General features: G+C 35.3%; 1 protein-coding gene across 5 annotated transcripts in view; it reads right to left on the bottom strand.

Annotated features, from left to right (window-relative positions):
- The window catches only part of tanc1a (tetratricopeptide repeat, ankyrin repeat and coiled-coil containing 1a), a 98,718-nt gene that overhangs the window by 60,437 nt on the left and 14,966 nt on the right, over positions 1-23,315 (bottom strand). For 4 of the 5 annotated variants that reach the window (XM_048200643.1, XM_048200645.1, XM_048200644.1 and 1 more), the window contains exons 3-4: positions 6,421-6,642; positions 941-1,033 (exon numbers count right to left, since the gene is read on the bottom strand). In XM_048200643.1, the coding sequence (XP_048056600.1) occupies positions 941-1,033; positions 6,421-6,642 (315 nt within the window). The remainder of the gene's footprint in view (positions 1-940; positions 1,034-6,420; positions 6,643-23,315) is intronic. The other variant, XM_048200647.1, reaches the window with a different exon arrangement.

Here is a 23,315-nt window from a genome sequence, read left to right as displayed (position 1 = left end):
TTGTTCAGATGTTAGATATTCTTGCTTCCAATAAAGCAAAAGACGCTCTCTGGATTATTCTCAAATCATGCTGGAGAACATCAGGTTTCATACTTCATGTAACTCGGGTGCTGTCATTAAGACAAAACTTGCACATACACTACCAAATATAACTCTTAAACTTTTTAACTTTATGTTGTTTTATTTATTAATACTTTATGCTAATAATATAATTTGTAACAAAATGGTGCTACATTAGGAAAAAAATGTTAACTAGTGGTCCAACACTTCCAACACTCAATTGAGTGCATTAAACAAGAAGTTTCTTTGTGCGTTCACCTGTAACCCTCCAAATGTCACGCACACATTCCAGAGATCAATTGGATTTAACGATGCAGAGTTGAATTTTGCCATCCTAGCATCACGTCACCAAAATGACCGACAGATCAAATCAATGAACACACCGACACTTTATACTTTATAAACACAAGGCAGCATTAAACAGTGACAAAGAATGTAAGCAGGAGAAAGGAGAAAGATTGACCCTAGAAGACAGAGGTATACCAAGTAAAACAGAGACGGAGGGAGGGAGGGAGGAATGTGGTTTAATGGACTGTTGGATTTACTGAACTCTCAGCTGTAAATTCATGTAACTCCCCACATCTTAAAAACTCCATCCCTCAGCTTACAACAAGGGCAAACCTCACTCAAAGACTGCGGAGACTTTCCATTGAATTCTATGGTTTTTATATTGAGGAAATTATATTTTATATTCCCTAAATCTACCCCTAAACGTAACCATCACACAGTCTTTATTTATACATGTCTGGTTATCTCTTTACTATTCTTGTGGGGACATCTGGTCAAAATATGACCCACACACAAAGATCAATGAATATACAAATACAAGCATTCATACAAAAGTATACACACACACACACACACACACAGAAGTACTCACCAGTGTTGTTCTTCCTCCGGTTCCTCAGAGCACAGGTGACAGGATCTCCAGGAGCACGAGGATTCTCCACATATTTGGGTGTCCTGATTGAACCTGGAGGAGACAGAGCAAAAATGAGAGAAAGACAGAGAGAGAGAGAGAGAGAGAGAGAGAGGGAGAGAGAGGGAGGGAGGAGAAAGAGAGCGAGAGAGACACACATACACACACAGAGACAGTTAAGTCTTTCCAGATGGGATTGTGAGGCTGGTGATCTGAATCTCCGGGCAGAGCTGCGTGTGGATCTGCTTGTGTGTGTGTGTGTGTGTGTGTGTGTGTGTGTGATGGTTGTGATCGGCTGTCCTGTACTCCCAGAGAGATTCCAGTATAAACGAGGAGTCTGTAATGATGTTAATCTCCCTGAGCAGTTCCTCCTGTGTCAGCTGAGTCAGAGTCAAGCTTTATTGGCACGATTGTCGACATATACAATATTTCCAAAGCATAAAAAAACAAAGTACCGAAGTAGGCAATAAAGAAAATATGTAAGTAAATAAAGAAATTAAATGTAGAGAAAAATAAAAAGGGACAAAGTAAATATACTACAGTTCAAAGGTTTTGGGTAGTAAAAAAATGTCTCTTATACTCACCATGGCTACATTTATTTGATCAAAAAATACAGTAAAAACTGTAATATTATGAAATATGATTGCAATTTAAAATAACTGTTTTCTTTTTTAATATATTTTAGAATTCTAAATGGTCAAAGCTGAATTTTCAGCATTATTAATCCAGTATTCAGTGTCACATGATCCTTCAGAAATCATTCTAATATACTGATTTGATGCTCAAGAAACTTTACTTATCAATAATACTTTTGTGGAAATCGTGAATAAATAGAGTTTATAAGAAAAGCATTTATTTGAAATTTTCCAGCAATGTAAAAGTCTTTACCGTCACGTTTGATCAATTTAATGCATCCTTGCTGAATAAAAGTATTAAAGGTGCCCTAGAATTAAAAATTGAATTTCTATTGGCATAGTTAAATAACAAGAGTTCAGTACATGGAAATGACATACAGTGAGTCTCAAACTCCATTGTTTCCTCTTTCTTATATAAATCTCATTTGTTTAAAAGACCTCTGAAGAACAGGCGAATCTCAACATAACACCGACTGTTACGTAACAGTCAGGGTGTACGCCCCAATATTTGCATATGCCAGCCCATGTTCAAGCCATTACACAAGGGCAGCCAGTATTAACAACATCTGGACAACAGCGAAAAATGGCAGATGGAACGATAATAACTGACATGATCCATGATAACATATTTTTAGTGATATTTGTAAATTGTCTTTCTAAATGTTTTGTTAGTATGTTGCTAATGTACTGTTAAACGATGTACCATCGTTTATTACTGTATTCACGGAGACAAGAGCCGTCACTATTTTCATTTTTAAACACTTGCAGTCTGTATAATTCATAAACACAACTTCATTCTTTATAAATCTCTCCAACAGTGTGTAATGTTAGCTTTAGCCACGGAGCACTATCAAACTCATTCAGAATCAAATGTAAACATCCAAATAAATACTATACTCACATGATCCGACGCATGCATGCAGTATGCATGACGAACACTTTGTAAAGATCCATTTTGAGGGTTATATTAGCTGTGTAAACTTTGTTTATGCACTTGTTTAAGGCAAGCGCGAACTCCGTGGGCGGAGAGCGCGAGCATTTAAAGGGGCCGCAGCATGAATCGGCGCATTTCTAATTATGCCCCAAAATAGGCAGTTAAAAAAATGAATTAAAAAAAAATCTATGGGGTATTTTGAGCTGAAACTTCACAGACACATTCAGGGGACACCTTAGACTTATATTACATCTTGTAAAAAAACGTTTGATGGCACCTTTAATTTCTTACTGACCCCAAACTAGAATTATAGTTTATAATTTGATCTATAATACTAGACCAAATAACAAAATATAATAGAAAATACTGTCTCAGGGTTAATTCAGCTGAATCAGCTCATTCACAGCCCTCGCTCGCTCTGCAAGAACATTTGTTCCATTTAACTTCACAGCGGTTCCTCATACAAAGCCTCAAACATCAGACAGGAGTCTGAAACATGAATAAGGACAGACATCTCCACCGGCACACAGATTTGGCAGTAATATTCAGGGCTATGTCAACCATTATAACTGACACGTCTTCCCCACTTTCAGAAATTAAGTTCATCCCCCACATACTTGAGAAATAAACTTTATATTGTAAGAGTTTTGTTTTGTTTGCCCACAATAAAAAGTATGTGGCTAATGTGAAATGATGACACAGCAGAAGCATTCCCCAAAATCAGTTTGGACTGTTTCATCACCTATTAGTGTTCATGAGCTGAGATGAAGATTTATAATGTGTTGCCTCAACTTTTCAGATTATTCTTGCACCACTGGTAATACTGCATCACATATTTAATGATTGTTTGGAAGAAATGAACGATCTGTGAACGTAATAGGGTTGTAGGATCAAATCAAGGTAAGTTTGACTCAGGAACTGGACTCTTAGCATGATCACAACTCTACCAGTACCACATTCTGGAGCTAAACACTTAAAGGGACAGTTCACCCAAAAATGAAAATTCATTCACTGGCCCTGAAGTTGTTCCAAACCTGTATGAATTTCTTTCTTCTGCTGAACACAAAAGAAGATATTTTGGAGAATGTCAGTAAACAAACAGTTTGATTTTGATGGTAATTTTTTTTTTTTTTTTCTACTATGGAAGTCAATGGGCCCATGAACTGTTTGGTTCCAAACATTCTTCAAAATATATGCTTTTGTGTTCAGTAGAAGAAATAAATTAATACAGGTTTGGAACAACTTCAGGGTCAGTAAATGATGACAATTTTCATTTTTGGGTGAACTATACCTTTAACAACAGGTTTCCAAATGGGGACTGTCATGTACAGTAATTACATGTAGTATTCAGTGTGATGCTGTGGATGAAAAGTGTTTGCTACAAGGAAAGTACATAAAAAGATTGGTCTGTTAAATGCTTTCTCTCTGTATTAAAATAAATAAAGCATATAAGTTCCATGAAGTGACAGAATATTTATAGAAAAAAAAAAAAAAATGTGACAATGACCTGATTGACATCAGTGAAAATTATTCTATTTTGATCAAAAATTTAAAAGACAAACCTTTTTTGGAATAATGTGAATGAAGTGTACAGTAAGACCTGGAATAGGTAAATTTTGAATTCATGTCAACTTGTTAAAATGTGGTGTATACCGCCACCTACAGGAACAAACGCAGCATTGCAGGCACAGGAATGCTGCTAATAACATTACCAAACATTAGAAATGCTTATAGCAGGTGAGAGAAAAAAAAAAGAAAAAAAAAAACCTTTAAGGACGCTTTGGGGAAACATAATGACAGATAACAAAATAAAATATTATGAAAGCAAGATTGTGAATGCTGCAAATCGCTCCTTAAACATTATAATAGGTCAATCAGAAATCAATCATGTTGATTAATGTTAACGTTTGTTACATTTCTCAATGCTTTTTTACAGAAAATGTTGTGTTCTATAAATCATTCTAATTAAGTACAGATTTAATTCAGCAGCACATAGGGCTGGTATAATCACACAACCTGAGGTGCAAGACTGTGGGAAGAACGATCGCTATAGCCAGCCCAGAATAATGAGCGAGTTTCTGCCAAGTTTTTCTCTTCCCATGTGATTGGCAGCGCTCAGTTCAGCTATCAGTATGAATTAGCAAAGAGCTGTATACCACAACGATAACGTAACGCATAATACACCGTATATGATACAGATTCATTCATCAGCTCTCAAATAATCTATAGCAGCTAGCTAAATATATACAGTTTATCTAATCACACATTTGGGAAAGACTGCATTTAAAGGGCTAGTTTGCCTTGATCTACACTCATCCTAAAGTCTGACAATCAGCTGTACCCCTCTTTGTGCCGTGACCTTTGACCTTACAACGGTCCTGACATTTGTCCCATAAGGGGATTCCTTCGGATCTTCACAGAGCAGATAAATGAATCTATGGCCTTGTTCCAAACGCTGCCCTCAGCCCTTGCAGTTCTCCGTTGGTGGTCACAAAGACCAGTGGTTCTCAAATGGTTTTGCTTCAGGATTCCAATTCGATTTTTTGTGGAACAAAAATGTCCTTAAATCTAACATAAAATTGTATTAGTGTCCATAATATGTAATAATAAAAATAAAATAAAAAATCACTTAGTTTTCATTTACTAATTTGCTCTAAAATACTGCAGTGTTTGATTATATACACACCTTTTGATGTTTCTTTTCCCCGTCTTTTAAAAGTTGATAAATCTACATATTTTGCAGTCATGTTTTTTTAAGTATCGAGACTTTGTTAATATTTTTTTAAAAATTATATATATTTTCTGTTCCATTTTAATCTAAACGTTTTAGTAAGTTTTAGTGTCCATGTAGTTAAGTTTCAGTTTCTTTAGTTGTAGTTATTTTAGTACTTTACTTAAACTAAACCAAAATGAGAAATGTTGTCTTGGTAACAAGCTGAAATAAAATTTATTTTATTTTATTTTATTTTATTTTATTTTATTTTATTTTATTTTATTTTGTTATTTTATTTCTAGTATTAAAAATGTTTAACAATGCATAATTATATGGATAGTCATATTTGAATATTTGCATTTGCCATTTTTCCACAACCAGAACAAACCTATGAGCCACTATTTGAGAATATTTAATCTAACTTAATTCAAATTAAATTAAAGGAAGACATAAAACCAACTGTAATAATACAGTTTTACCCCCTAAATAACTATTGTTTTTTAAATTGTAGAACCTACAGTTCTTGAAACTGCAGCAAACACCAAATTAATTGTAGTTAATACATTTAATATAATGACAATTTAATATATCTATCTATATCTATATCTCTATATCTATATCTATATATCTATATATCTCTATATCTCTATATCTATATATATATATATATATATATATATATATATATATATATATATATATATATATATATATATATATATATATATAAAAAAGAACAGGTTAAAAACAAGCAGCTTTGTCATAATTACAGCAGAATTAATTATTTTAGCATATAGGGGTTTTCAAATGTTAGACAATGGAGGGCCTTTGAGTCAAACAGAACCATTGGTCTACACTGTGAAATCAGCACCAATAGATGGCACAGTTTGTGCATTACATAAATCACAGCTGCAGAACTCTTGACTGATGCGTCTGTATGATATAATATGGAGTACTGCTTAAACTATATCAACCTGCCAGATGCACTCATTATGAAAGATTATTGTAAATATATCATTACTTTTATTGTTTACCTTTAATTTTATCTCACATTCGCATTTCATCAACTCTGAATGCATGTGTACTGTATGTAACATAAACCTGACAACTGAAATTGCTTAGGTGATACTTCATGGTAAAAAGTGACTCTCGTACGCACCTGGTGACTTGTTGGACCGGACGGGGGAAAGATAGGGTTGGCGGGGAGGGAGCAGTGGGGAGGAAGGGAGGGAGACGGACACGCCTCTGGTCAAACTCGGCCTCAGCACCTCCTCTGCAGGGTACGGCTGCACCGGGAGCGGCCCACTGCCATGATTCTGAAGAACCACAATCCCCTCTTCCTGAACTCTGTGATGGAAACTGGGGCTGAGAGACTGACTTCCTAAACAAAAATGAGAAAGGCAAAATTCTTGATTAGAATTTTTTTGATAAGAAACATTTTTGGTGCCCCTATTATTCTTTTTAGATGTTACCTTTCATGTACAGCTGTTTTTGTACGTAAATGTTTTTAAAGACCAAAGTGTGTTACAAATAGAGTTATTCTCCCCCAAAAGAAAGAACCGATTCTGTACTGCCTGAAACGAGTCGTCAGTAATTCCAGTCTTACTTCCGGCAGGAACTTACGTACAATAGGTCTGTAACAAATTTGCATAATGCCAAGCTATGGTCTTCACTAGTTGCTTGCGAACGACGTTTACTTTGACCCACCCTCAAACAAAAGGCCTAGAAGAGTTTAGTTCAGATATCACATATGTTGTCCACATATCGAGAAGATGCTGTTTTCAGTGCTGTGAAAGGAAATCCACTTTGCATGAGCTTCCGAAGGATGAGCACTCAAGCTCGAATTGATATGTTAAAACCGTAGCCATCATTACTGTTTGGGATTTTGAAAGACCAGATACATCTAACCATTTGAGACACTGTGAGAAAAGAGGTGATATTGCAATGTATGTTACAAAAAATGTGTACCAAGTACACCAAATGCTTACACAGATACACACGGGAGCATTTGAAAGCAGGCGTCTATTCCTAATATATCCTCTGATGGACAGATCCACTGATTGATGCCTGCTTTCAAACGCTCCCATGTGTATCTGTGTAAGTGCTCAGTGAAGAGTGTCAAAGATGTCTATTTACAACATGTTTTTGAAGCATTGATCATTGTAGCCAATCACAGACATATCTGTTGAGCATGTGGACACAATGGCCAAGGTTTTAAAGAATCTGCTCAACAGGGCTCAAAATGCTAGGGGGAAATGCGGGTATTGTCACAATTGTAAACTAAAATTTCAGTAGCGACTTGGTACCAAAGTCTGTACTTTTGAAAACCCTACTTGGATGCATGTAAACCTATTGTAGGAGACAAAATTAGGAACCTTTAAAATAGCATAAAAGGGGCACTTTAAATAAAACAGAATATGATTTTTTTTTCTATGAGGTCCACTCATAGAACAAAAAAACATCCTAATTAAGAAGTACATCGAAAAACATCCTAATCTAGAAGTAATAGACTATTTTCTATCCTGTTTTTTGAAACACCTAGTTTTTATAGGCGTGTCGCATTCTAGACATCTACAACAGACAAAGCAATAGTGACACATGGTAAAAACATTGTTATTACTCACACTTGTATGCTGCGATATTGCTGTTGGATATAGTCGGCACTGCATCATATTATTTTTAATCTCTCTGAAAAGCCTGCACCGAAAGGTGTCATTTGAAAACTAATCTGTAGTCTTACTGGTGCCATCTGAAACTTCATTAAAAATAAAGTTAACCCAAGTTTTCTTAATGTTAGGATCACAAGGAAGGCAATGCAAAAACTTTGTTTTTCCACAACTTCCTGACTTCGGTATCAATTGGTACTGAAATTTTAAAAATGTGATGCTTTGAGCTCTGTTGAGCGAATTCATAAACACCTCTGATTGGCCATTGTGTTGACATATCATCGGATATGTCAGTGATTGGCTACAATGATCAACGCACGGGAGCAAAAGCATTATAAAGCAGACGTCTATCAGCAGACTGGTCCACGATAGACGCCTGCTTTCAAACTCTCCCGCGTGTATCTTTGTAAGCGCTCGGTGAAGAGCATCATCAATGACTATTTACAACATTTTTACAGCATTGATCATTGTAGCCAATCACAGACATATCCAACGAGTGCGTCAACACAATGGCCAATCAGAGGTGTTTACAAATCAGCTCAACGGTGCTCGAAGCATTACATTTTTAAAATTTCAGTACCCACTAGGTACCGAAGTCAGTACTTTTGACAACGTCTTGTAATCCTCAGAGGCATCTCTATCCATTTGTTTCTGGAGTAATACTGTAATACTCTTGTTTTTACTACTACATGACATGTGCGAATTGGTGGGTGGGGCTAAAGAGGCAATGATGTAGAAGTAGGCGTTGATTTTTTTCACACTATGATGTAATAATGTGACAAAATCCGAGACGAATCATTTTGGCAGCTTGGTTTCAATAAAAACTAGGTCTAGTTTTTGGGCTAACGAGGAAGGTTTGAGTTCTGAAATGTACAGGATATTTTGTATAGTTCAGTGACCTGTTACAGTATATGTCAAAACAAAAGATCAAGGAAAATTTTATTTCTCAATTCATGACCCCTTTAAGTGCACAGAATCCTGTATGAGTGATCCGTTCAACATGAGTCACTTATTCAACCATAATAACAAACACTGAACATTTAGGACCTTTTGAGTCTCTTAAACTCTTTAAATCAGATTTATTTACTGTATGCGTGGTGAACCTCTCACTATAAAAAAACAGCTCTGCATGCTTTCCAGCTGGACGTCAGAAACCTAATTAGCTAGATATCATTACCAACGGCTCTTTGTATCCAAGCCTTCAAAACCACTATAAAAACATACAGACAAACTACTAAGACCGTCTTATGACCAACAGTAACACTATACATCATTCTCCTCCTATAATTAGCCCTTTCGAAGAAAGCTGAGAATAATTTAAGCCCTTTTAACATTCCAAAGCAAACATACAAGGCCTGATGTTCCTCTCACCACAACAGGGTTTACTGTTGATCTCGCCAAAACTAGGCTGGTTTTAAACAAAATGCCAACAGAAATGCAGCTTTTCACAGTACAGCTTGCCATATTATGAGGAGGACATCCTTGCAGTCATTCAGGAGAAAGGTTGATGGACAGAGACAAAATGTAAACTATTGCCTGCACATGAAAGTTAAAGAAACAGGCTGGATATTAATTCACAGCTTTACTGAAAAATCCGACATAATACAAAACCGTAAAAAAGGTAACTTGATGACATGAGATCAAGTTTTTCCTCCTGAAAACTAAATCCTACTTAGTTTTAGAAATAACTGCATTAGTACATTCTTATAATGGTTAGTTACAGTTATGTAAGAGGTTATAGACTTGCATGCGTCCCTCTAACACACGTTTCCATGTTTTATGGGGACTTTCCATATAGACAATGATTTTTATACAAACCCGATTCCAAAAAAGTTGGGACACTGTACAAATTGTGAATAAAAACAGAATGCAATGATGTGGAAGTTTCAAATTTCAATATTTTATTCAGAATACAAGATAGATGACATATCAAATGTTTAAACTGAGAAAATGTATAATTTTAAGGGAAAAATAAGTTGATTTTAAATTTCATGGCATCAACACATCTCAAAAAAGTTGGGACAAGGCCATGTTTACCACTGTGTGGCATCCCCTCTTCTTTTTATAACAGTCTGCAAACGTCTGGGGACTAAGGAGACAAGTTGCTCAAGTTTAGGAATAGGAATGTTGTCCCATTCTTGTCTAATACAGGCTTCTAGTTGCTCAACTGTCTTAGGTCTTCTTTGTCGCATCTTCCTCTTTATGATGCACCAAATGTTTTCTATGGGTGAAAGATCTGGACTGCAGGCTGGCCATTTCAGTACCCGGATGCTTCTTCTACGCAGCCATGATGTTGTAATTGATGCAGTATGTGGTCTGGCATTGTCATGTTGGAAAATGCAAGGTCTTCCCTGAAAGAGACGACGTCTGGATGGGAGCATATGTTGTTCTAGAACTTGGATATACCTTTCAGCATTGATGGTGCCTTTCCAGATGTGTAAGCTGCCCATGCCACACGCACTCATGCAACCCCATACCATCAGAGACGCAGGCTTCTGAACTGAGCGCTGATAACAACTTGGGTTGTCCTTGTCCTCTTTAGTCCGGATGACATGGCGTCCCAGTTTTCCAAAAAGAACTTCAAATTTTGATTCGTCTGACCACAGAACAGTTTTCCACTTTGCCAGAGTCCATCTTAAATGAGCCTTGGCCCAGAGAAAACGCCTGCGCTTCTGGATCATGTTTAGATATGGCTTCTTTTTTGACCTATAGAGTTTTAGCCGGCAACGGCGAATGGCACGGTGGATTGTGTTCACCGACAATGTTTTCTGCTGACAGTCCATGGTGTGATTTCCATTACAGTAGCATTCCTGTATGTGATGCAGTGCCGTCTAAGGGCCCGAAGATCACGGGCATCCAGTATGGTTTTCCGGCCTTGACCCTTACGCACAGAGATTGTTCCAGATTCTCTGAATCTTTGGATGATATTATGCACTGTAGATGATGATAACTTCAAACTCTTTGCAATTTTTCTCTGAGAAACTCCTTTCTGATATTGCTCCACTATTTTTCACCGCAGCATTAGGGGAATTGGTGATCCTCTGCCCATCTTGACTTCTGAGAGACACTGCCACTCTGAGAGGCTCTTTTTATACCCAATCATGTTGCCAATTGACCTAATAAGTTGCAAATTGGTCCTCCAGCTGTTCCTTATATGTACATTTAACTTTTCCGGCCTCTTATTGCTACCTGTCCCAACTTTTTTGGAATGTGTAGCTCTCATGAAATCCAAAATGAGCCAATATTTGGCATGACATTTCAAAATGTCTCACTTTCAACATTTGATATGTTATCTATATTCTATTGTGAATAAAATATAAGTTTATGAGATTTGTAAATTATTGCATTCCTTTTTTATTCACAATTTGTACAGTGTCCCAACTTTTTTGGAATCGGGTTTGTATCGTACAAACTATATATTCTATCCTCAACCCTAAACCTACCCATCACAGAAAACATTCTGCATGTTTACTTTAAAAAAAAAAAAAACAACAACATCACTTAGTATGATTTATAAGCCGTTCTCCTCATAGGGACAAAAAAATGTCCCCATAAGGACAAGGATTTTGGATATTGCCATCTTTGTGGGGGATATTTACTTTGTAAAACTATTAGTTTAATTTCTAATGAACATTTACAACACACAGTAATGCATACTGCATACACCTTCATGACTGCCGTTCTTTAAAAAATTCAGAATGGCCTAGTTTAAAACATTTATGTTTCAGGATACATGGATTTAAAATTTTAGCTGTTGTAAATGTAGCTGTAAAAACAACAACAAATGAATTATGTACAGTATAAAATATGGATCTTCATTCTGAGACATGAAGATTACATTTAATAGCAATTTAAAGAAAAGGTAATGAGCATGCACAATGAAATTTAATATGGACTAGTATCAAATAATAATAATACAACCCGAATTTTTTTAAATTTGAATAAAATGAAAACTAAAAGAATTTCAAATCACATGAGCCAATATTAGATAACATAAATGTTTGACTGAGAAATTGAGAAACTGAGAAATTTTACACTTTTATCCACTAAATGAGCTCATTTCAAATTTGATGCCTGCTACAGGTCTCAAAAAAGTTGGCACGGGGGCAACAAATGGCTGAAAAAGCAAGAATTTTCAAAAAGATTCAGCTGGGAGAACATCTAGCAACTAATTAAGTTAATTGATATCAGGTCTGTAACATGATTAGCTATAAAAGGGATGTCTTAGAGAGGCAGAGTCTCTCAGAAGTAAAGATGGGCAGAGCTGTGAAAGAGTGTGTAAAAAGATTGTGGAAAACTTTAAAAACAATGTTCCTCAACGTCAAATTGCAAAGGCTTTGCAAATCTCATCATCTACAGTGCATAACATCATCAAAAGACAACGTCTATTTCAGGGAAGGCCTTGTGTATTTCAGCAGGACAATGCAAAACCACATACTGCAGCTATTACAACAGCATGGCTTCGTCATAGAAGAGTCCGGGTGCTGAATTGGCCTGCCTGCAGTCCAGATCTTTCACCTATAGAGAATATTTGGCACATCATTAAACGAAAAATACCATGAACTCTTCAGCAGCTGGAAACCTTTATCAGGCAAGAATGGGACCAAATTCCAACACCAAAGCCCCAGAAACTTATAACCTTTTAAAAAAAAAGAGGGGATGCTACACCATGGTAAACATGCCCCCGTCCCAACTATTTTGAGACCTGCAGCAGGCATCAAATTTGAAATGAGCTCATTTTGTGATTAAAATTACAAAATTTCTCAGTTTAAACATTTGTTATGTTATCTATGTTCTATTGTGAATAAAATATTGGCTCATGTGATTTTAAAAGTATTTTAGTTTCCATTTTATTCAAATGTAAAAAAACGTCCCAACTTTTCCAGAATTTAAGTTGTAATAATAAAGATACTGATATATTGTGAATCCCCTACTACTACTTCTATTACATGCTTGTGGCTCTTAATAGATAAAAACAAATTAAATCACGAATCATTTTGACATTTTGTAGACGACCAAGATTCCTCAAATTTTGAAAGTACAAAAATACGTGCCTCTAAATACATCTATATATTTCGTACTTTGAAATGCAGTGCATTCAGTTTTAATTAAACTTGTAAAAAATAAAAATAACCCTAGTGAAAAAAATACACTAAAATGTATTTGAAATACATTTATTTTGTGTTAAGTATACTACAAGTACATTTACATATTTATGTGCTTAATAAAAATATCCTGCAATTGGATTATTAACTGGTATACTTATACTGGAACAACTAATTTTGTTCTTAATGCACTTTAAATTTGCAGAAGTAGTGCTGAGATCCAACTAAAGATATACTGAAGTATATTTGATTGTGCTAAAGTGGAACTTTTGTAAGTGTACTTTAGGTACACTTAAAATATCTTGCAATTAAAGACTGATATTATACAAAAATTCATACAATCATGATCAATATTTGCATTTTAAGCTTAATATTAAGAAATGTGCATTGTGCAATAAATAAATACTCCAAATAAAGTTTAATTATAATTTTATATCAGTAAGTCTTAAGTGATGTATCAAAAATATGTTAATGGTTTTGAAGTATACTTAGTATGAAACAAATGTATTTTAAATAGATTTTGATATAGTTTTATTTATTTATTTTTTTACTAGGGAAAACAAAATATGTATAAGAAATGAGATGTTTTGATGTCTCATTAAGTTTAGATTATTAGTATTTCATACATAGCTTTGTTGATAACTAAACTTCTGTTGTAGAAAGAGATGTTTTTATACATTTTGTTTGCATTTTATTTCTTAAAAAGAGATGTTTTTCACTGCAGTTCAAAACAGCATTCAAATGATACTTGACCTGAGCATAAAGTTTCACTCTAGTATTGAGACTATGTGACATTGGCCATAGGGTGGAAAATTTGCCGGCATGGCTTTCTTCTTCCCTTTTATTGGAGAACCGTGGTCGGTCGCCTCTTAATGCAGCCCAGCAAATCAAGTCTGACTAATGACAGTCTACTCCAGAGAGCTCTGATATAATTACAGCCCTGCATTCATAACACTAAGGCCTGACCAAAATACCAACCAGAGACTCCATTCATCAGACATCAAATATTTATCAGAATATAAATTCAGTCGAAATGAGGGTTTGGAGCTGGACGGAGGCCTTGCTGAGTCCTATATTTAGTCAAATGTGGACAGACTGAACCAGAGAGGGAAAAAACATTCATGCTGAAAATGGACTCTTAATGTGCATGTGGCATAAATCAGGTATGCTGGCGTTTTCATGAGTTCAGCATCTCCATTAGAAACAGCCAATGACTGAAGTGGCAAATGCTCAACTTTTGGAGAAAATTAAGAGGAAAAAACAAAAAAATGGAGAGGGATCGAAAATGTACAGTAGAGAAAAACAAAGACAATAAACTTCAACCCCAGATGTTACCACCTAGAAACACAAAGAACATCTCTTCAGACAGGAAATTTAAAACACCACATGCAGGCAAGGACAGAAGTAGGAAGACAACAATAAGGAAGGAAGGAAGGAAGGGAAACAAGGTTATGGTTGAAACTCGCAAAGAAATATCTAGATCAGATTTTACTCCAATACTATTTTCATGACAATTAAGCAGATACAGTATGAGATAATGCAAAAGAGGGAAATGTAGTCTTGTGTCTCTACATGATTGAATACTATATATAAAAATATAGTATAGTACTGATTATAAAGGAGAGATGGTGGTAAACAAACATTTTTGTTGTTTTTGTTTAAATGGCAAATTTACATATTTATATCATAGACTGTAAAAAAAGATGGACGACACGACACACCTTCACTCTCTTCCATTGTAGTAACCGAAGCCACCAGTGTGCCAATATGGCTCTGACATCAAGTCTGCACATAGTGAACGTGGAGCCCGAGTCTGCGCAGTAGTGAGCACGAAGTGGAGCCGCGATATCAAGGTCCCGCCCACACTCAGAACAGCTCATTATGTCGGTGAGAAATAAACAGTTATGGAAAAGTAGAGATTAAAATTAAAGCTCCAATCACCTCGTGAAGATCCAGGAAAAAGTCTGTTGGAGCCTGAGTGACTACTTCACTCAAAGAAGCTGTGAATCTCAGCTGTCAATCATCACGTCACTCCCCTGTTTTTATAGCATCAAATAACTAACTAAAACCAAACTTATTTAAAAAAAAAAAAATAACGCTTGAACTAACATGATAAAAACTGCCTAAATGACAGAAATTGTTTTTTTGGATATAAAAAAATATTTGAAGTGCAATTTGATTGTTTAGTTTGTCTCATGTCCCATTTCATTTCACGGAGAGGGCAGTGTTTATGATCTATACTGCTTCCAGCCTCCTGGGGGCGATCGAGACACATTCACTTTTCAGGACTCATGTGGCACGCTTGATTTATATACACTGTCATTCAGAAGTTTGTGGTCATTAAGTTTTTTTTGAGAAATTAACTTCTATTCAGCAAGGATGCATTAAATTACAAAATAAATTAAACAAAAATTAAGACTTAAATTTTTACCAAAAAAAAAAAAAAAAAAAAATCTATTTCAAATAAATGCCATTCTTTGAACTTTCCATCCAAAGGGGGAAAAAAAAAATGCTGTTTTGTGCAAATTATTAGGCAGTGGCTATTTACACTAAGTGAAAATAGTGCGGCATTCCATTTACACCATGGAGAAGTATCAGTTCTATCAGATTATCTATACTTTATATTGGTAGATACTATTTGCACATCAGTATTTTTGTATATTAAGAGGATGCAATAATATCATAGAGTGTAAATGATATTTATTAAAATTATTAAATGAATGCTGCCTTATTAGGAGAATAAAACCCCTCCCTACACCTTCCCCTAACCCAAGCCGATAAATACTTTTAATATTATTAAACACTCGTTTGCAGTTTTATCCACTTTTAGAACATTATTTTCATTTTTATTGAAAATAAATGCGAGATCGGCAAAAGGCGGATTCGAACCCGCATCGATCGCGTTAAAAGTCAGGTCTGCTAGCCTTACTCTTTACTGCTGCGCCACTGAAGACATTGATGGTTAGAGCTAGTGTAAATAGCATTTGCCAACAAGGGACACTATTTGCACAGTGTAAATAGACACTCCGAAAATATTAAGCAGCACAAATGTTTTTAACATTGATCATAATCAGAAATGTTTCTTGAGCAGCAAATCATCATATTAGAATGATTTCTGAAGGATCATGTGACACTGAAGACTGGAGTTATGATGCTGAAAATTCAGCTTTGATCACAGGAATAAAATTATATAAATATATTAAAACAGTTATATAAAATGTATTGAAATCTGAAAATAATTTCAGAATTTTTAATTTTAAAAAAATTGAAAAAATGAAATCTGAAGAAAAAACAACAACATACAAGTCACTAATTAAATTACATTTGTGTTAGAGGGAGCTGGCTTTTTTTCCTATTCAACATATTATATTATATTATATTATATTATATTATATTATATTATATTATAAATTAAACAACATTTTCTGAAAAAAAAACAAAAAAAAAAACTACTGTATACTGAGCGAGAACAGATTGGCCGATGACTAATATATTGCAGACTCTTAAATTCAGAGAAGGAAATTGTTGACAAGAGTATTTGTCCCTAAACCAAGACGTGCAAAAACACAGATGGATGACAACATCTTGGAGTTATTAGCCAGATAAAATCAATCATCCCTAACCTACAGCAACTTTAACTGTTAAATGACTCAGCATCATCATCCTTTTGTAATTTAGCTTCACTTTTATCTTTTGCTCTCACATTTTCTACATTTCCTATATCCTAATTCGCCACCTGACAGCAGAATTCCAGGAGGTTGCGGACTCCAGAACCCAGTGTGCCTGTTGTGTTTACCTGACATGTAGGCCATGGTATAAATGTCAGATTAGTCTGAAATTCACATGGTGACCTATCACCGCTGGAACTGCTTAAGCATTTGAAAGAATGTTATCCATGATTAGCTCACATCTGAAAGCATGGCCAGCTGTGTTTTTGGTAATGAGATTAAGCCGTGTGTTACTGGAATTCAAACATACAATCTCAGAGAAGATCACTATCAAGTAATACACTTCCTTTTTGATACAGTTTAGAAGACAGCAGTTTTTAATTAGCTAACATTTCTCAAAAATCATTTCAAAAAAGACGGCAAATGATCTCTAATATATTTTTATTGGTCTATTTTTTTTGGTTAAAGATTTGGGCTGATGACCGAAAGGTTTCATGAATGGAATGGATCACTGTTTCCACAAACATATTAAGCAGCACTTAACTGCCCTTAACCTTGATAAGAAATGTTACCTGAGCACCAAATCTGCATATTAGAATGATTTCTGATTGATCATGTGACTCTGAAGACTGGAGTAACGATGCTGTAAATTCAGCTTGGTGAGCATAAGAGACTTCATATTATGGTAGTGTATGGCTACAGAGGACAAAATTATTTTTATGGAGTTTTTGTTTGACAGCCTTCATTCTCATTCACTTTCCTTTTCCTTATAGGGAAAATAACTCATTTTAAGTTCCACAGAATGAGGCAAGTCATAAATGTTTGCATTAAAGTTAAATAATTGTAATTTTTGGGTTTGCAAAAAATGAAAAAGATGTAACTGTAAATTTTCAGTTATCATCTAAAACTCCTTAATTTAAAATTAATTAAAATCTGGATGCAAGTGTTTCTAATAGGTGGATAGGCAATCTTTTGTGTCTCTATATAAACAGTCTGATTCTTCTAAATAACATGAGGAGCCCCTGCTGAGTAAGGAGAAACTTGACACCAGAGCAGCTGAGATAACACAGAGATCCCTTCTGAAACATGTACACACACACACACACACACACACACACACACACACACACACACACCTAGCCTCAAAACATAAACCTTACCCTGATGCTGACACACACAATGCAGATGGATCAACTTTCTGAACGTCAATCTACTTCTGGAGATTTATACCGGAGGACAGTAAAAACCCCCACACATGTTGTAAACTCAACATCTCAGGCCAGAGTCATGCTATATCACTCTGCTCTGTAACCCAGCATCAAACAGGGCCCTGTTTTTAAAGCTAAATCCTTCCTGATCCGACCTTTACAAGGCCTTGGTTCAAAGGCAGGAGAATACTTCAATCTGACATTCCAAATGAAAAAGGGTCAATCCATGAAAGCAGAAATCCCCACCAAAGTCTGTTTCTTGGGGATTAAAGAGCTCAAACCAACAAAAAGGAGTGAGAGAGAGGAAAAAAAGAGAAAGAAAAGACAAAAAGAGAGATAGACTATAAAACAGTAGAATGTGCTCATTGATAAACTGATTTTAGGAGGTTTTATTCCATCACTATTTGAGAAAAAAAGCATTTATTTCTACCAAGATGCTGGTTGCATCTTTACTGGTAGCAGACAAACAAACTAGAGTAGAAGATAGACATCCAAGCTGATTACAGGTTTAAATCCAACAAAGAGTGATCCACTGTGAAATCTCCTCTATGCAATATGTGTTTGAAAAATGTGTTCGTTAAACAACTACTTTAAGATGTCATTTTAGGCGTGTTAATTATTCTAAAAATTATTTTTAATTAAAAATCGTAACTAATGATTTTGAAGCCCAAAAGTTCATCCATCGATCATAAAAGTAATCCATATGGCTCCAGGGGGTTAAAGGTGCCATCAAACGATTGATTCTGAATGAGTTTAAGGCTGTGCTCCATGGCTAACGGCTAATGCTACACTGTTGGAGAGATTTATGAAGAATGAAGTTGTGTTTATGAATTATACAGACTGCAAGTGTTTAAAAATGAAAATAGCAACGGCTCTTGTCTCCGTGAATACAGTAAGAAACGATGGTAACTTTAACCACATTTAACAGTACATTAGCAACATGCTAACGAAACATTTAGAAAGACAATTCACAAATATCACTAAAAATATCATGTAATCATAGATCATGTCAGTTATTATCGCTCCATCTGCCATTTTTCGCTGTTGACCTTGCTTGCTTACGTAGTCTGACGATTCAGCTGTGCACAGATCCAGACGTTAATACTGGCTGCCCTTGTCTAATGCCTGGAACATGAGCTGGCATATGCAAATATTGGGGGCGTGCATATTAATGATCCCGACTGTTATGTAACAGTTGGTGTTATGTTGAGATTCACCTGTTCTTCGGAGGTCTTTTAAACAAATGAGATTTACATAAGGAGGAGGAAACAACGGTGTTTGAGACTCACTGTATGTCATTTCCATGTACTGAACTCTTGTTATTCAACTATGCCGAGGTAAATTCAATTTTCAATTCGATGGAACCTTTAATAAAGGCCTTCTAAAGAAAAGCGATGGGTTTTTGTAAGAAAAATATCCATATTTAAAACTTTATAAACTAAAATAACTAGCTTCAGGCAGACGGCCACACAAGTCGACTTGGGCCAAAAGAGTAACTTCTGACATGATGTATGACGTAGGATGTAGGAGTATCATAAGCTTAGACACTTCTTCAAACAAACTCAAGCTGCTCTTCTCTTATATCAAAATCCTCCAATATTTATCTTTAAAAAAATATTGTTTTAGACTTCATGACCGGTGTTCTGATTTGCTCCATCCTCTGAGCTTCCGCGTTTGTCAATACGTCATGCGTCGGGTCAGAAACCGACTTGTGTAGGCCGTCTGTCGGAAACTAGTTATTTTAGTTTATAAAGATTTAAATATGGATTTTTTCTTACAAAAAAAACCATCACTTTGCTTCAGAAGGCCTTTATTAATGGATGCACTTTTTTGAACTTCAAAATCAGGAAAATCAAAATCCATTCATTCACTACCATTATAAAGCTTGGAAGAGCCAGGATATTTTATAATATAACTCAGATTGTTTTCGTCTGAAAAAAGATATACAGTATAGTCATATATACCTAGGATGGCTTGAGGGTGAGTAAATCATGGGATTTACTCATTTTTAGTTGAACTAACCCTTTAATACCAAGTGTAAACAGGGCCATACTATAATGATTTCTGAAGGATCATGTGACACTGAAGACTGTAATAAGGGCTGCTGAAAGTTCAGCTTTGACGTCACTGGAATAAATTACATTTTAAAATACAAAACAGCTAACAATATTTCACAATATTATTGTATTTTTGATTACATAAAATGCAGCCTTATACAGCATAAGAGACTTTCTTTCAAAAACAAACAAGTACCCTAAACTTTTGAACGGTAGTGTCAATCATAGTAGTGTGTTGCAATGTAAAGTTAAAAAGTACAACGTATAATACTGTACATCTCACAATATGCAATGAGTTTTTTTTATCTGCACTTTCAAGCGAGTCATTCGAAGGCAAAGTTAATTAGATTAAAGATAACCTTTTCAAATAGTGTGATAGTTTGTACAATTGCGTTTTCTATAGTTTTGAAAAATGTGTTATACTGTTTGTGCCTTAGAAATTGAGAAAAAAATAATCACGTGTATGCGGCTTTCTGAAATCCAATTTTACTGAATAAAAATGGTCATATTTGACATCAGAAAGGCTCATGACCTCACTAATTGTGTATTTGGTGCTTTTTATGACTATTGTGACTGAGAACAGAGCTCACAGGCAGATGATCCGCCTCAAAAAGTGGCACTGCGGAGTGTATTAGTGGCGTCTGATCTGTCATGTGTGCTGGATAACTCTCTCCATCCCCCTGCAGCTAACATAAGGTGTTGTGAATACTTCATGAGCAATATGCCTCTTCAGAGGACACACAAGTGTTGTCTCTAACCGACAGAGACTTCATTGGCTGTCAGTATGAAAACCAGAGGGAGTTCACCGATATTAGTAGAGCAGATTTGCACATCAGAGAATGAACAAAGTGACAATCAACTACATTCAAGAGAGGAGGATATACAAGGGAAATAATTTATTTGCAGTCTTCTTCCTTAGAAACAAGACTTTGAGTTAGATTAGCAGATGAAAAGTTTCTGTATGTGGGTCAGGTAGTGTTTGTTTGGCAGCTCTCAAACTTATCTTGACATACTTAAGTGAGTGAGTGAAGCAGAGATGAATGAGGTTAATTGGAACACGGCTCCATTGAGAGGCTCCGTTGGGAGAGAGGTATCGGGCCAGCGATGGTGCTGAATTCAGCAAGAAGCCCAAGCGGAAACCAGTGCGATCTTGTGGAAATGGGTATCATGGTAACATGATGACATCAATGAAGTAATGACTTATATTTGTCGCAGTGGTTGACGTTTCCAAGAGAGTGGCATAAGAGTGAAAGACTCTGAAATGAATATCCACCCAAAATTAAACATTCAGTTATTTACTCCCGCTCATCTCATTTAAAATCCATATAGCTTTCGTGTAAGACAATGTCATTTTTGTCAACATCCTGCCTAATCATTTTAATATAATGAAAGTGAATGGGGAATTGGGTCAGGAAAGCTATGAAATTACAAAAAAAAAAAAAAAAATTTTTTTAAAATAAACTACCGTAAAAGTAGTTCATATGACTTTTACACTATGGGCCCTATCATACACCTGGCACAATGCGGAGCCAGCAGTGGCGGTTCTAGACCATTTCAACTGGGGGGGCCAAGCTGGGGCCAGTTGTACTGTTAGAGGGGCCAGTTACATTTAGACCTTATTGTTGTCATATCATTTTCTGCACTGGGTATCGTTAAGATTAACGGTATTACCACTCTTACCGACTTTTTGTTTATATAATATAATATAATATAATATAATATAATATAATTAATATAATATAATATAATATAATATAATATAATATAATATAATATAATATAATATAATATAATATAATATAATATAATATAATATAATATAATATAATATAATATAATAAAAAATAATAGCTGAATTAACTTTGCTTTATATTATATAGTGTCCGGCATTTTTGGTCTTTTATTTAAAATACAGTAAGAACATGAACAAAGAAACAAAGTAAAACAAACTGACAAATATAATAAAACAAAGATACAAATGAAATAAAGTGCTTTCATTTGTTCATGTGTTCAGGTAAGTAATATAGGCTTAGCCTATATAAGAAATCTAAGTAAAGTAACCAAATGTAAAATAACACTGCATGGTTTTCACAGTATAAATTAATAGATTAATGCCTATTAAAGCCAACTATATTCAGATGAAGAGCTGTAAGTGATTTTCTCTTTGCATTTTGTTGTTTGACTAACATTGATGGCACAATCGTCAGAAGGTGACTGCTGTCACTTTAAAGGTGCCCTAGAATTAAAAATTGAATTTATATTGGCATAGTTAAATAATAAGAGTTCAGTACATGGAAATGACATACAGTGAGTCTCAAACTCCATTGTTTCCTCCTTCTTATATAAATCTCATTTGTTTAAAAGACCTCTGAAGAACAGGCGAATCTCAACATAACACCGACTGTTACGCAACAGTCGGGATAATTAATATGTACGCCCCAATATTTGCATATGCCAGCCCATGATCGAGGCATTACACAAGGGCAGGACGTCTGGATGTGCAGAGATGAATCATCAGACTAGGTAAGAAAGCAAGAACAATAGCGAAAAATGGCAAATGGAGCAATAATAACTGACATGATCCATGATAACATGATATTTTTAGTGATATTTGTAAATTGTCTTTCTAAATGTTTCGTTAGCATGTTGCTAATGTACTGTTAAATGTGGTTAAAGTTACCATCGTTTCTTACTGTACTCATGGAGACAAGAGAGCTGTCGCTATTTTCATTTTTAAACACTTGCAGTCTGTATAATGAATAAACAACTTCATTCTTTATAAATCTCTCCAACAGTGTAGCATTAGCCGTTAGCCACGGAGCACAGCCTCAAATTCATTCAGAATCAAATGTAACCATCCAAATAAATACTATACTCGCATGATCCGACGCATGCATGCAGTATGCATGACGAACACTTTGTAAAGATCCATTTTGAGGGTTATATTAGCTGTGTAAACTTTGTTTATGCACTGTTTAAGGCAAGCGCGAGCTCCGTGGGCGGGGAACGTGAGCATTTAAAGGGGCCGCAGCATGAATCGGCGCATTTCTAATTATGCCCCAAAATAGGCAGTTAAAAAAATGAATAAAAAAAAATGTATGGGGTATTTTGAGCTGAAACTTCACAGACACATTCAGGGGACACCTTAGACTTCTATTACATCTTGTAAAAAAATGTTCGATGGCACCTTTAAGACAATAGATATTAACACACATCAGATTTTCTCCCAGCTGTTCATGTACACTTACAATATAAACTGCTTTTAAGTAGTTCCACGCTCCAATCCGGTCATTTTAACACATTTTTGTGTGCATTTGATCACTTGGACGTGCCCCTGAAGCCCAACGTGT

This window comes from Megalobrama amblycephala, linkage group LG8 (genome assembly GCF_018812025.1).
Source record: "Megalobrama amblycephala isolate DHTTF-2021 linkage group LG8, ASM1881202v1, whole genome shotgun sequence".
NCBI classification, from domain to species: Eukaryota; Metazoa; Chordata; class Actinopteri; order Cypriniformes; family Xenocyprididae; genus Megalobrama; species Megalobrama amblycephala.
The sequence above is the reverse complement of the archived record's forward strand: the minus strand, read 5'-3'. Positions and strand labels throughout refer to the sequence as shown.